General features: G+C 40.1%; 1 protein-coding gene across 2 annotated transcripts in view; it reads left to right on the top strand.

Moving 5' to 3' along the window:
• The window catches only part of MARCHF1 (membrane associated ring-CH-type finger 1), a 725,211-nt gene extending 710,037 nt beyond the window's left edge, over positions 1–15,174 (top strand). The window contains exon 6 of one of the 2 annotated variants that reach the window (XM_069744181.1): positions 12,009–15,174. In XM_069744181.1, the coding sequence (XP_069600282.1) occupies positions 12,009–12,310 (302 nt within the window). In that variant the 3' untranslated portion in view covers positions 12,311–15,174. The remainder of the gene's footprint in view (positions 1–12,008) is intronic. The other variant, XM_069744180.1, reaches the window with a different exon arrangement.
• The last annotated feature ends 791 nt before the right edge of the window (positions 15,175–15,965 follow it).

The raw sequence follows: 15,965 nt of genomic DNA, 5'->3' as shown, positions 1-15,965 counted from the left end.
AAACTCCAAGGGTTTCAAAGCCAAAAAACAGCCTATTCTAGGCACAAATGTACAGTTAGGGCCAGAAATATTTGGACAGTGACACAAGTTTTGTTATTTTAGCTGTTTACAAAAACATGCTCAGAAATACAATTATATATATAATATGGGCTGAAAGTGCACACTCCCAGCTGCAATATGATAGTTTCCACATCCAAATCGGAGAAAGGGTTTAGGAATCATAGCTCTGTAATGCATAGCGTCCTCTTTTTCAAGGGACCAAAAGTAATTGGACAATGGACTCTAAGGGCTGCAATTAACTCTGAAGGCGTCTCCCTCGTTAACCTGTAATCAATGAAGTAGTTAAATGGTCAGGGGTGGATTCCAGGTGTGTGGTTTTGCATTTGGAAGCTGTTGCTGTGAGCAGACAACATGCGGTCAAAGGAACTCTCAATTGTGGTGAAGCAGAACATCCTGAGGCTGAAAAAAAAGAAAAAATCCATCAGAGAGATAGCAGACATGCTTGGAGTAGCAAAATCAACAGTTGGGTACATTCTGAGAAAAAAGGAATTGACTTGTGAGCTTAGGAACTCAAAAAGGCCTGGGCGTCGACGGATGACAACAGTGGTGGATGATCGCCGCATACTTAATTTGGTGAAGAAGAACCCGTTCACAACATCAACTGAAGTCCAGAACACTCTCAGTGAAGTAGGTGTATCTTTCTCTAAGTCAACAGTAAAGAGAAGACTCCATGACAGTAAATACAAAGGGTTCACATCTAGATGCAAACCATTCATCAATACCAAAAATAGACAGGCCAGAGTTAAATTTGCAGAAAAACACCTCAAGAAGCCAGCTCAGTTATGGAAAAGTATTCTATGGACAGATGAGACAAAGATCAACCTGTACCAGAATGATGGGAAGAAAAAAGTTTGGAGAAGAAAGGGAACGGCACATGATCCAAGGCACACCACATCCTCTGTAAAACATGGTGGAGGCAACGTGATGGCATGGGCATGCATGGCTTTCAATGGCACTGGGTCACTTGTGTTTATTGATGACATAAGAGCAGACAAGAGTAGCCGGATGAATTCTGAAGTGTACCGGGATATACTTTCAGCCCAGATTCAGCCAAATGCTGCAAAGTTGATTGGACGGCGCTTCATAGTACAGATGGACAATGACCCCAAGCATACATCCAAAGCTACCCAGGAGTTCATGAGTGCCAAAAAGTGGAACATTCTGCAATGGCCAAGTCAATCTCCAGATCTAAACCCAATTGAGCATGCATTTCACTTGCTCAAATCCAGACTTAAGACGGAAAGACCCACAAACAAGCAAGACCTGAAGGCTGCGTCTGTAAAGGCCTGGCAAAGCATTAAGAAGGAGGAAACCCAGCGTTTGGTGATGTCCATGGGTTCCAGACTTAAGGCAGTGATTGCCTCCAAAGGATTTTCAACAAAATATTGAAAATAAAAATATTTTGTTTGGGTTATGTTTATTTGTCCAATTACTTTTGACCTCCTAAAATGTGGAGTGTTTGTAAAGAAATGTGTACAATTCCTACATTTTCTATCAGATATTTTTGTTCAACCCTTCAAATTAAACGTTACAATCTGCACTTGAATTCTATTGTAGAGGTTTCATTTCAAATCCAATGTGGTGGCATGCAGAGCCCAACTCGCGAAAATTGTGTCACTGTCCAAATATTTCTGGCCCTAACTGTATAACAGCAAATAAACTGTTAATTTAACTGGAGACGTGCTAGTGATAGCTCACCTGAACATATTATAGTCCTGTTTCCCAGAACAAACTTCATACTCAGAAGAAACAAGATCTCACCAGTGGTGATATCTAGTGTTGAGCATTCCGATACCGCAAGTATCGGGTATCGGCCGATATTTGCGGTATCGGAATTCCGATACCGAGTTCCGATATTTTTGTGATATCGGGAATCGGTATCGGATCCATATTAATGTGTAAAATAAAGAATGAAAATAAAAAATATTGATATACTCACCTCTCCGGAGGCCCCTGGACATCACCGCTGGTAACCAGCAGCCTTCTTTGTTTAAAATGAGCGCGTTTAGGGACTTCCATGACGTCACGGCTTCTGATTGGTCGCGTGCCGCTCATGTGACCGACATGCGACCAATCAGAAGCCGCGACGTCATTCTCAGGTCCTAAATTCCTAGAATGAGGAGTTTAGGACCTGAGAATGACGTCGCGGCTTCTGATTGGTCGCGTGGCGGTCACATGGGCGGCACGCGACCAATCAGAAGCCGCGACGTCATTCTCAGGTCCTAAACGCGCTCATTTTAAACAAAGAAGCCTGCCGGTTACCAGCGGTGATGTCCAGGGGCCTCCGGAGAGGTAATTATATCAATATTTTTTATTTTAATTCTTTATTTTACACATTAATATGGATCCCAGGGCCTGAAGGAGACCCTGGGAACCATCAGGATACCTTCCGATACTTGGTGTCCCATTGACTTGTATTGGTATTGGGTATCGGTATCGGCGATATCCGATACTTTTCAGGTATCGGCCGATACTATCCGATACTGATACTTTCAAGTATCGTACGGTATCGCTCAACACTAGTGATATCCCCTTTAGCTCGAGCTCCAGCAGCTTCCAGCACCAAACAGAAGTGTTCAATTCCATGCACAGTTCACACTGAACCGGTGGCAGCTATTCATGCTTCTCTGCAGCTTCAACACACAGATTGCTCAGCTTTTCTAGCTTTCCAATGCAGTCTCTATTCAGAAAGAGACACAGGCATGCCTCTCTCCCTGCTAAAGCTCACATTTTGGCTGGTCACTTACCAGCAGCACATTTGCCTCTGCTTCTTTCAGCTTGCTGATATGCCTAGAACACAGGCACTGTTTTGTAGTCAAGTGCATCTAATCATATCATGCAAAGCTAGAATTTAGCCCTGTCTTACCTGGCTTTTCTAAAAAAAAAAACTTAATTTACACTTAATTTACACTCTGCAATGCTTGCTGAATATACTACACAGACCAGATTTAGATGAGCACTGAATGATCTGTAATAGATTGGTTAGTGCATATAGGTTTCCATTTTTCCCAGTAGCACAAATCGTGCTTATATAGGATGATGCACTCTCAAGAATGATGATTTTTTTACAGCACAAAAATAATTTCTCCAAATGAAAAAACAATTACTAGGAATGTTGTTTCACAAATATTGTACTGTGTAAATAGACCTTAAGATATAGGTAAGAATGTCTATTTGGCTTGTGCTAAAGAGGCATATAAATCTAACATAAGCCCTGAAGCCTGTTGTTTCCATAAGAATAATGACATTTGAGGTTCATCAAATTTTTCACTACTGTATCCTGAGTGTTATTACTGTGCCAAAACACTCACATGGGAAACGTATAAACCAGGAGAGATGCAACACCAGCACACAACAGGTCCCTGTTCAGACTAGGAAAGTCCGTAATCTGACACTGATTTGTCCTTGCCTGACCGCAGAGGTAGGCACACTAAGTAAATATAGTGGAGCCCTCACTCAACATCGACGGACCTTGAATATCCTTAAATGCACTCTCTATAGATAATGTGCAACACAAACACAAGTATAGCTATAAAATTAAATACACATGAACCAGAGATCAGAGGATAGTGCACAGCTCTATGAACTTGTTCAAACAGTCAGACAGGAAAATAAAAAGAACCAAAATACAAATGGAATACATGGAAACCTCCCTGTCCCTAAACATAATAGAAGGGAATGGGTGCTTGGGAAGGACGTCTCACAAACAAACTGCAGAAGAAGCAACAGAGATTAACCAGGCAAGATAATCCCTAGATGAGGAGCTGTAACTTCAAACATCCATCCATCATGAATTATAGCCAACAAAGAAGGCAGGTACATGTTGAGTATAAATAGCCCATCCCAAGATGTGGTAGGACAGAACCAATTGGGGATGTGAGAGACACCTGAAAAGAAGAAAACCAAGGCAAGGAAAGCAAAGACAAGGGAACTATCAGCAGTTGGACAGAGACCAAACAAACTGTGGCTCAGCAGAAAGGAAAACCGACCACACAGCAAGGGGTCACCGTATCGAGCCGCAAATCCGAGACATGATACTGAGTTATTACTTATAATTATTTTAAAAATCACTCCCTAAAGTCAATCTGTCAGCACAAAATCCAAGCAGAAGAACTAATACTTGGTGTGGTCGAATAATTCAATACCCCTTCAAACCTGCATATTTTGTATGCATTTCTATCCCCTTCTTCCTTGATTGGTAGATCTGGTTTTACAAAACTAGAGATGATAGGTGAAAAACAAGGAAGTGGGAAGGTGCGCTCAACGGTTTTGCCATGCTATTGGTGCACTAATCGCTTGTGATTGGTTTGAACAGTCATCTTGTGCTGACAGACTCCCTTTAAATTAAAGTAGTAGCCATACAATAATAATTGTATTCACGCATTATTTATTTTAGCATTAATGGTGCAGATAATCTACTATATAATTGTCTAAGGGTCACTTCTGTTTTTCTGTCCTTCTGTCTTTCTGTCAGGGATATTCATTGGTCGCGGCCTCTGTCTGTCATGGAATCCAAGTCGCTGATTGGTCTTGCTAGCTACCTGTCATGGCTGCCGCAACCAATCAGCGACAGCCACAGTCTGATTAGTCCCTCCCTACTCCCCTGCAGTCGGCGCCCGCTCCATACTCCCCGCAGTCACCGCTCACACAGGGTTAATGCCAGCGGTAACGGACTGTGTTATGCCGCGGGTAACTCACTCCATTGCCGCCGCTATTAACCCTGTGTGACCAAGTTTTTACTATTAATGCTGCCTATGTAGCGTCAATAGTAAAAACATCTAATGTTAAAAATAATTTAAAAAATAGCAAATCATTATATACACACCTTTCGTGAAGCTCCAGTGACCTCCGGCAGGTTCCGTTGCCAAGAATGGTATGGGAGAAGGACCTGCCATGACGTCACGGTCATGTGACCGCGACGTCATCACAGGCCCTGCGCGCCTGCGTGAGAAGGACCTGCCATGACGTCACGGTCATGTGACCGCGATGTCATCACAGGGCCTGCGCGAGAACGACCTGCCATGACATCACGGTCATGTGACCATTACGTCATCACAGGTCCTGCGTGCCTGCCCGTGAAGGACCTGCCATGACGTCATGGTCATGAGACCGCGACGTCATCACAGGTCCTGCGCGCCTGCGCAAGAAAGACCTGCCATGCCGTCAGGGTCATGTGACCACAATGTCATCACAGTGCCTGCGCGCCTGCACGAGAACGACCTGCCGTGACGTCACGGTCATGTGAACGAACTACAAGGGGCCCTCGGAAGGTGAGTATGTGTTTATTTTTTATTTTTTAACCTGTGGCTGGGCAATATACTACGTGGCTGGGCAATATACTACGTGGCTGGGCAATATACTACGTGGCTGGGCAATATACTATGTGGACATGCATATTCTAGAATACCTGATGCGTTAGAATTGGGCAACCATCTAGTGTATAGTATAAAAGTAGATGTTTCTAAAATTTTCAGGTACAAATGTCTCATAGGGAACATGTTATTACGGTAAGTGGGAAGATGTGAAACCACAATGAGTAGAAAAGGTGACAATTAAATCTCCATGTTTTAAGAGAATTTACACCAGAATACGTGTTTACCTCTAGCTGCCTCCCCTCCTCCGCTCCATAGAATCTCATAAGCATCAAAGGTCACCTTCTATCTCAGTAATGGGCATACTGTCTTTATTGAATGCAGATTTATTTTATTAATCTAGCTTTATTGAATTTTCAACTGAAACAGCCTTAAAATAGTTTTAGAAATAAATGAATACAAGACCACACAGGGCCCGATCACAAACAAGTATATTGAAAAACTGATAATAACGCTTTGATACATCAGTGATAAACAATCAATATTCAAAAAAGTAAATGTTTAGCTGTATTCAGTTCCAAATGGTGTAAAAGGAAGAACTCTGTCTAAACATATGAGCTTTGATCCGTAAACGTAAGGTATCCAATAGAGTTAGTGAATAAACAGCTGTATAGCAGATATATGATATTAACTCACACACCCAAATTAAGTCAGCAAATAAAAAGGATAAAAATATCCCAATATGTAAAGAGTTGGAGTCATTAGAGAAGGAAGAAGAAGAGAGAAGTATAACTAGGAGGAAAAAGCATTAGGGGAAAGATCAAGAGGAGAGAGAGCGAAAGGGAGAAAGAAAAAAAGGGGAGGAATAAAGGGAGGAAGAATTTCAGCTTATTCTCTATATGCTGCAGGATTTGGGAAGTTTCTTTTAATACCCAGAAAATATGTCATGTAAATTGGGTGTGTCTCTAAAAGGGATCCAGGGTTGCCAAAGCCGGACAAATATCATGTCTCCGGTAGCTTCCGCTGATAAGTCTTTAATATGGCATTTGTGTGAGAATTCTTGCTAACACTCAGACATAGACAGGATTTCTGTGTCTAGTTTTCACTAAGCAAGCAGCGGTTAGGCAGAATCACAGGAGACGTTTCTGGACACCTATTGAACCCGAGAGCTTAGACAGGATGGTTATCTGACAGGAAGAAATAATTCTCTCTCCTGTAATCTTAAGGTAAATAGAAAATACATGTTCCCAAAAAGGTTTTATTTTATCACAATACCACCAAATGCAGAACATCATACCCTTCTCTTTTCAACAGCACTCACATGAATCTGGTACGAAGGGAAAGATATGTAGCTTTCTTGGGTACTGTTACCATTGTCAAAATCTTGTAGTTTCTTTCTTGAGCATACATTGCCACTGACATTTTGTGAATAAACAGAAATGTCTTTTGTTTTTCCTCTTCTGAGAAGATAGTGTCTAACTTAGTTTCCCAAGAGTGAATAAAGTTAGGGTCTGTAAGGTGAGATGATTAAATCAAAAAACTATAAGGCCATGTTCACACGTTCCTGATTTCCCTGCTGTTTTTTCTGCACTAAAAACCGCAGCTCTTGGCAGAAAACGCAGGTGCGTTTTTTGGTGCTTTTTTTTATGCGTTTTTTGATGCGGTTTTTAGTGCGGTTTTTTATGCAGTTTTCTCTGCAGAGTCTGTGTGTTTTCTAGGAAGTTTTTTTAGGGTTAAAATGGCTGAAAATACCCTAACCCTACCCCTAACCCTAACCCTACCCCTAACCCTACCCCTAACCCTAACCCTACCCCTACCCCTACCCCTAACCCTACCCCTAACCCTACCCCTAACCCTAACCCTAACCCTAGTTCTAACTGTAGTGGGGGAAAAAAAAATTCTTTATTTTTTTTATTGTTCCTACCTATGGGGGTGACAAAGAGGGGGGGGGGTCATTTACTATTTTTTTTATTTTGATCACTGAGATAGATTATATCTCGGTGATCAAAATGCACTTTGGAACAAATCTGCCGGCTGGCAGATTCGGCGGGCGCACTGCGCATGCGCCCGCCATTTTGGAAGATGGCGACGCTTAGGGAGAAGACGGCCGGACGGGCACCGGGAGGCCCGGTAAGTATAAGGGGGGGAGATGAGGGCACGGGGGGGGCGTCGGAGCATGGGGGGGTGGCATCGGAGCATAGGGGGGTGGGATTGGAGCACGGCGGGGCATCCACACTCCGCCCACACACTTCCTGCTACAGCGGTTCTGCACCACAAACCGCAGAAAACCCGCAGATATTTTTTTCATCTGCGGGTTTTACTGCGGGTTTGACCTCACAATGGAGGTCTATGGGTGCAGAACCGCTGCAGTTCCGCACAAAGAAGTGACATGGTACTTCTTTTTTACCACAGCTATTCAGCGCGGCTTTTTTAGTGCATTTCCACAATGTGGGCACAGCGGTTCCTGTTTTCCATAGGGTACATTGTACTGTACCCTGCATGGAAAACAGCTGCGGACCCGCAGCGGCAAAATCGCGGCGGTTCCGCAGTTAAAAACGCATAGTGTGAACATGGCCTAAACAAGAGAAAACAGATGAGATGGTGGTGAGTACCGAAAGGAATAGATCTTCAAATGGAGTTAGTATAGCAAGTAAAGAGTGAGGTCCCCCTTTTTAAAGTAAAAAATATAAAATATAAAAGATCTCAGATTTTCGTACTCTAACCAAGAGTGTTGTTGTGATGGGTCAAGAGTTTGTTCTTCTACAAAAGAGGTAATATTGGTTCCTTTTAATATATGACAAAAAGTTATTTCAGAGTGTACATTCGATCTAAGGAATTTGTCCCTTGTGTAGTCTGGTGGGAATTAGTCTTTGGAAAACATGTCAATAAATGGGCTGTAAGGTCTTGTGAGAAGATTTATATTCTTAATTGGACCCAAATCTTCAGGTCAGAAAATCCAGGGAATGTATTTTAAGGAAATAGAGAAATACTGTTATTCCAATATGACCCATTGTTTTGAGTCTGAGTAAAAGTGCCAATCAAATAATCAGACTAATAAAGAGGCCTGTTGATACAACAGAAGGTTTGGGAGACCTGCTAGTCCCATAACTTTAGAAATTATGGGTAAGAATCTGAAATTTTTATTCTCGATTTATTTTGTCTAGACAAACCTGATCAGAGCAGACTTACGTATTCTGAAGAATCACGGCGGCGGGATAATTGGAGCTGTTTGAAAAATGTGTAAGAACCTGGTGAAGATATTTTAAGTGTATTTATTCATTCAAAGCACAAAATAGTTTTTTTATCATATGTAGCAAAGTCTTTGAGAGGTTTCAAGGAAATTTTTAGCGCCTCAGTTTTGAAATAATTAACTTTAAAAGTAATTAGATAATCAAATTGGTCAAATGCATACATGAGAGAGAGGAATGTAATGTGAGGTTGTGATTAGTGATGGGCGAACCCCCCAATGATTGGAATCGACGGGTTAACCTGAGTTTTTTTGTAAAGTTCGAGTTCGGGGCCGGAGATGATGCAAACTTGTGTCCAAACCCTGAGCTTGGACTTTACAGATATGGGATGGGGCAGGGGGTTGTAAAACAAAGCATAAAATTAATAATAAAAATTATAATTATACTTACCGATCCAGCAATGCATCCTCCCATCTCGCTGTCTTCCAGCCGCATCTACTTCCGGGGCCACTCATTAACTTCTGGGTTATTCACTCCAAAGCTCGTCGCTCGACAATTTTCGGCTGGAACAAGCCATAGACTGCTGAGTTCAGTGAATACCGCAGCTAATGAGCGGTCCCGAAAGCAGATGCGGCCAGTAGGCAGTGGAACGGGAGGGCGCGTCGCTGGACTGGTAAGTATAATTATAATGTTTATTATTAATTTTATGCTTTTACAGGCCCTGGACCCGAACTGGACCTGAACTGTAACACGGGTTTCCCATGGATACCCATGTTCGGGGGCCTTGTGACCGGACATTATGTTTGGTATGGGTCCCGAACTTTACAGATCAGGTTCACACATTCCTAGTTGTGATATGTACAGTACAAGATCAGATGCATGTAGGGAGGTTTTATACTGGTTACAGCCTATGCACAGACCAGTACACTGGGGTTATTTCTTATTGCAATTGCCAAACATTCCATAACTATGACATGTATTAACCGGGAAAAGGGGGCATCCTTGTCTTATCCCGTTTGTCTAGAAGAAGGGCCATTGGCTTTGAGAGGAGTTGTTGGTATACAGGGCCATTATTTTGTTAAGGAAACACTGCCCAAGGCCAATCTGCTTAAGGGCTCTTTCACGCATCAGTGTCTCTAGGAAGTGAGGTGACATTTTTCACACATACCAGGGATACTTACACACATAGATCCATTCAAGTGAATTGGTCTGAAAACATGTCAGTGTGTTTACACGGACTGTGTGTCCATGTGACCCACACGTAGACATGTCCTTTTTTACCATTAGCATGGACTGCAAAACTTCCCGCACACGTGCACACAGATGGAACACTGGGATGTCATCCATGTTACATGTCCCAGCGCCTGAGAAGCAGCGGTACAGTAAAGGCTATTCCACGACACTCGGTACTTTACACGGCTCTCATCATTCTCCGCTGCTCTGCCTGCGATCAGCGTGAGCAAGGGAGAATGATGAGAGTTGTATTTAAGTGAGAACAATGAGAGCAGGTGGAGCCTGATGGCACCATAAGTCTCATCAGTATATACCTACTGCCGCTAATAACATTGACAGCATTTGCGGCTGATGGGAGTATTCATCAGCCAGGTCCTGTGCTTTAAAAAAAAATAAATATAAAAAAATCTGGCATGCGTTCCCCTCAATTTTCTGTAACCAGCCAGGCAAAACTGACAGCTGGGAACTGCAATCCTCAGCTGTCAGCTTCACCAAGGCTAGTTATGAAGAATAGAGGGGTCTTCTCGCTGTTTTTTTAATTATTTAAATAAATAATTTTTAAAAAATTGGCATGGGGTCCCCCCCATTTTTGGCAACCAGCCTTGCAAAAGCTGACAGCTGAGGGCTGGTAGTCTCAGGCTGGTAAGGGGCCATTGATATAGGCCCCCCAAGCCTAAAAATAGCAGCCTGCATCTGCCCAGAAAAGGCGCATCTATTAGATGCACCAATTCTGGTGCTTTGCCTGGCTCTTCCCACTTGCCTTGCAGTGGTGGCAAGTGGGGTTCATATTTGTGGGGTTGATGTCACCTTTGTATTGTCAGGTGACATCAAGCCCATGGTTTACTAATGGAGAGGTGTCTATAAGATACCCCTCAATTACTAATCCTATAGTTATATCGGAAATAAAGACACAGCCAGAGTAAAGTCCAATGTTAGAAATAAAACAAAACACACATTTCTATTTTTATTTAAAAATAATAAACACAGTCATACTCACCTAACTCCTAATTCCACCAAAGCCCTAAAAAGACAGATACACTTTGAGAATATTCAAAGAAATCTGTCAGTAAGATGTCTATATCTTTTGCAGTACCTTTGATGAGTATCAAATGCTGATGGAAAAATTATTCTGAATATATTGTATATTTCTTATTAAACTCTATTGTTCTCTCATTGATAAATAGCTCCAGACAGTATAGCAGCCACTCCTCCTACTTATGCAGAGCAGATGCATTGTGTTAATTGAAAAAAATTACACTGTTACTGCATTTTTGTAATATTATATATTATAATTATAATTATTATTATCATTATTATTATTATAATAACGTTTAATTAATCATGTAAAATAATCTTTCATTCAATGTGTGACATATAAGTCTATCTATCTTGGCAGGTCAGAAATATTTATTTAATTAATGAAGAGGTGCTTTTGTGTGTAACACAGTTATTTTTTCACTACTTCCCTAAACACAACTGGACTATCATCCTTTTTTTAGCATAGAACATTACTGGGATAAATTAAAGATCCAAAATCTGACATAGGTATCAATGACCAGATTTTAAAAATCTGCAGTACTCAGCCTATCATCTATACCAGCAACTTATCAGGATAAGTCAGAATATATTTAAATGAAATCCCTGTTAATTGGACGGAGTCGTTCACAATAAGGTGCTCACAGGATAATCCACTGCAGGTGCCATCAACGATAAGATGAAATCCCTACCATAGCAGTAGAAAATATATAGCATGTTACAAAGATATTCGAGGTCTTGTAGAGTGGGAGAAACTCTTTGTGGCTGCTCTATGAGTAGTATATGAAGGCCTTACATAAGGACCCTCCTTAATAGCTTTGGTATTTACAAGGTACAGAAAACTTCCAGGAGTAAAGGGAATTTACTGTTTTTGACAACTCTGAGATCAGTGTTTATCCTGCTGTGATCTCAGGACATCAAACAGAAGGAGTTTCCTTTACAATTGCCATTTATTGCTTCGGTTAGACAAAACATTTAGCCTAAATTTCCTATTTCTACGAGGATTACAGTAAGTCTTTCAATTCTGTCCTATACTGAACCTGAATGCTGTGCATATGCTAAATGTCTTTAAGTGAATCAACAGAGATGTGCTGTTTCTGTTCTTTGAAAAGCTAAATTGATTTCTATTAATTTTCCCTAAAAATAAACTATTATTTTGTATCCATTTTTATGTTCACAGGTGTCCTGGAATGGCCATTTTGGACAAAATTAGTTGTTGTTGCTATTGGATTTACAGGCGGCTTAGTTTTTATGTATGTTCAGTGTAAAGTCTACATACAGCTGTGGAGAAGACTGAAGGCTTACAATAGAGTGATATTTGTTCAGAACTGTCCTGACACCACAAAGAAGCTGGAAACTAAGAACTATCCAAGTAATCAGAACAGTGAACTGAAGGATTCTGTATGTGTTCCAGTTTCACAGACATCTACTAATCTCCAGTCATGTTCCAATGCAAGTGTAGCCGGAATCATGTCTGTTTGATGAACATGGTGGAATTTTTCAATATATTTGTACATTTCCAGACGTTATACTGAAAGTGTTTCTGATTCACTGCAAAGATGCGACTAGGGGCTACTCTTCATCAAGGAGTGCCACCGTGACACCCAATGTGGGAATGACAGTTTCCAGAATGTTACAAATGTCGTAGTATTACCATGAAGAGCAAAGTCCACAATTTTGAAAGCCGGCAAACTCAAACAGCTGACGGTATTAGTTTTATTAGGGAAAACTTTTTTTTTTCCAAGTTGTTGTGTTTGTTACTGTGTGAGTGAGTTGAATGTTTTTTATTGAAAAACACATTTTACAAAATACATGTACAGCGCATTCTACAAATTCTCCCCTATAGCTCTGTGTCATCTACTCAATGTTCTGAATAAAAGGCTTTACTAGTTCAGAACTGATATAAAAAATGCACTTAACATTTGTACCAGGTTATGATACATTATTAAAGGTTTGGATTTAGAAATTGTGGCAAATGAAATGAACCATATAACATTTGTTTTACTTGTGGAATTTTGAACTGTTTTTAGTGCCATAGTGGCCAAATGATAGTAATTTCCAAAGTTACAGGTGAAAGGCAAAAAAGGATTCACCATGTCCATCACAGCAATAGTTGTTTTCTAAGGGGCGTCGTAGATTGGAGTGTTGTAATCATTACAAATAATGCAAAAAGTTTAAAATCTGCTGCATTATATAATATTTTCTCAGCCAGAAAGTTTGTATGCACATGACAGATCCAACTTTTAAAGTTTTGCCAGGAAAAAAGGTTTGCATATGAAGCTTAAATGAAAACCATGTTTGCTCTTGTAGTCATATATTTGTACTTTCTATTTGATTATACGTTAGTTACATATGTCACTCTCCTTTCTTGTCAAGTAGATCTTACACAGCCTGGTGGTGTGTTTGGGTTATAATACTGTTGAAATATAAAAGAGGGTCCAACCAAAGCTCCTCATACATGGTAGACTAAACTAAGCTAAACCTGCTAATAGCGATGTGTTTGGCCAATAATTAAATGTGTTTTCGAGTTCTGGATCATTTATTGTTGGGGAAAATATTGAACAGCAAAGTCCAATTTTGGACTGCCCATCATATTGTCTCCAGGGTGTAAACTGCTATCAGACATGACATATTATATAGAGAACAGGAGCGCTTCGCTGAACTAACGTTTCTGTGTAGGGGAGAGCTGTCCAAACAATCAGCTGAACCATTTTTGTCCGAAAGCCATCTGTTGTTCATGGCAAGCTTAAGTGCAAAGCAGATAAAATGTTGTTTGACACAGAACATTGCCGTAGCCATGTTGGTTGGGTGTGCATCCAATGCTATATAAATCACCAACTGTGCGAAGAGAAAAGCACCATCACACCATCTCCTTTTTGCATAATGTTGGCAACCAGGTTAACCTGAAGTCATCACTTTCTCAAATCTCGACTCATGAAACCAAAAAACATGTTTCTACTGGTCTGGTGTCCACTGTCTACAGACTTATAAGGCCATAAAAAGTCCTGTGTGGCATGCTAGATTGTTATCATGTAATTTTTAGTCAAGCAGCAGTTTTTCTAATGGAACGACCACAACTGTTGTTCATTTGAATAACATCTTTATATTTTTACATATGAATGTTTCTTAACCCAACAAATCTTCTTATTAGTTTTCTGCAAACAATTCAACTACATAGGCCTGATTCACATTTTCTCCCTTGTTGATGTTGAGTTCTGCTGCCTGAACTCACTGAATCATTCAACTTGGTGCTAATCTGAACTTAATACTAGCTTATATTTTCCAAGACTAATAAATTCTATATACTTTAGTGCAATCCTAGAAGACAATATTGACTTCTTAACGAGCCTTACCACATTTCTTGGGTTAAAAATCCAAGATAGACACTCACTCCTTTTGCTGATATGTATTTAAAGGTGTTTGCCACTCATCAGTGCAAAGTAGGAGAACTGATTTGGCTAAGAGAGAGGGCTCTGACATGGTGTCTAAGGGGAACGTTTCTCTTTGTGGAAAAAAACAAGCCAAAATAAGGAGACTTATAGGCAATCTAGTTCTTTTTTGAAGAGGATATTTGCAAATTAAATTTCCCAGAGGAGGATTGCAAGGCCTATAGGTCTCCCTACGCTGGTTTGGTACTCTCCATAAGGAGAAATGTTTCTCCTTAGAACAACTTGTTTCCACATAACAGCTAATCATTTTTGTAATTGCATTAAAAACCTTCAAAGTTCTTGTTCCATATTGGCTGACCTACATTTTTTACGGTAAGGATGGGTTATCTTTAGTCTTATGTAAGCTATGGTGTTTTAGTCCTAATTTGGAATACTAGCAACAGAAAACCCAAAAAGAACTCTGTAAGGTATACCCCTTATTGAAATGTATAGGCATTGCGTATGAACATGCAAAGACACCTCATAAAATAGCTTTAAAAAGGCACCTGGAAGCATTCAAAAGAAAAAAAACTTGCTTAGAAAATGTGCAATTTATACCTACATCAATAAGCATAAATTACAAAATTAAATTTTAATAAAACTATATCCATTAATCTTCAGATCAGTGTGTCACTAAATGGATAAAACAAACATTCAGTCCGCTGAACCTTTGTCTGCATCTGAACTACATTATATATAAAATACAAGATCATTAATTATAGCTACTGAGCTAATGTGTGAAATTAAAATTCCTGAAAATTATTAACATTTTGGCAACTATGTATTTCTAGATGGCTAAATGGCTAAAAGCTAATGCAACATTTTTCCACTTAGAAAAGCAGGGATGGTGAATGTTTTGCACACAACATTTTCATGGTTTATTGCATTTTGAATAAAACCAAAATTGTCTAAGCACTGAATTTATATGTCTCGAAATTTTTCTATTACATATAAAAGTACATCTGTGCCAAAGGTTCTATTTAATATTGTCCTAGCTTTTCAATTTATTATTTTCGCAGGACTTTCAGTTACTTTAATATTGTGTCTTTGCTAAAATAATATCTTTGAACTTTGCCATAGTAGGGAAGAATCAAAGAGACATTAATTTGGTTTATTGAATCTTTCTCTGCTGAAGTCAAAATACAAAACATTGAAATTGAAACACTGAAAAGGTAAATTGTGGAATTATTGAAATCACAGAATCAATTGACATGTTAATATGTATGTGAAGAAAAAACAGAAACAGAACTTTCTAAACATCTCAATTTATTCAGTATCAAGCATGAGTACCATTTGCAGAAATAAAAGCATGTTTATGCCTTGTCATGCTACCGGTGAGATTACTAATGTTATCTGAGGAATGTTCTGCCGCACTAGGTGCACAATGCTCAATGACATCCTAGCTGTGCACAATGGGAAACAAATCCGGAGATGCTGCAGGCCAAGAAAGCATAGTTAGATCACACCAACTGCTCACGGTAGAAAGAGCAACATACATCTTGACATTGGCATGTTGGAAAAAGGCTCCTAGGACAATTTGAAGACTTAGCTCTACCAAGGGTTCCTTGACCAAATCAATGTAATGGCGGGCTATTAGTGAACCTGGAAAAAAGAATAGAGGGGTCTGCCTACCATACATTATGCAAATCCACACCATAATCTCAGAAGTAGAACCAGTGTGACATTCCATAATGAAGGCGTCTTAATGG

Source organism: Ranitomeya imitator, chromosome 1, assembly GCF_032444005.1.
Source record: "Ranitomeya imitator isolate aRanImi1 chromosome 1, aRanImi1.pri, whole genome shotgun sequence".
NCBI classification, from domain to species: Eukaryota; Metazoa; Chordata; class Amphibia; order Anura; family Dendrobatidae; genus Ranitomeya; species Ranitomeya imitator.
This window is presented reverse-complemented; position numbering and strand designations above follow the sequence as displayed.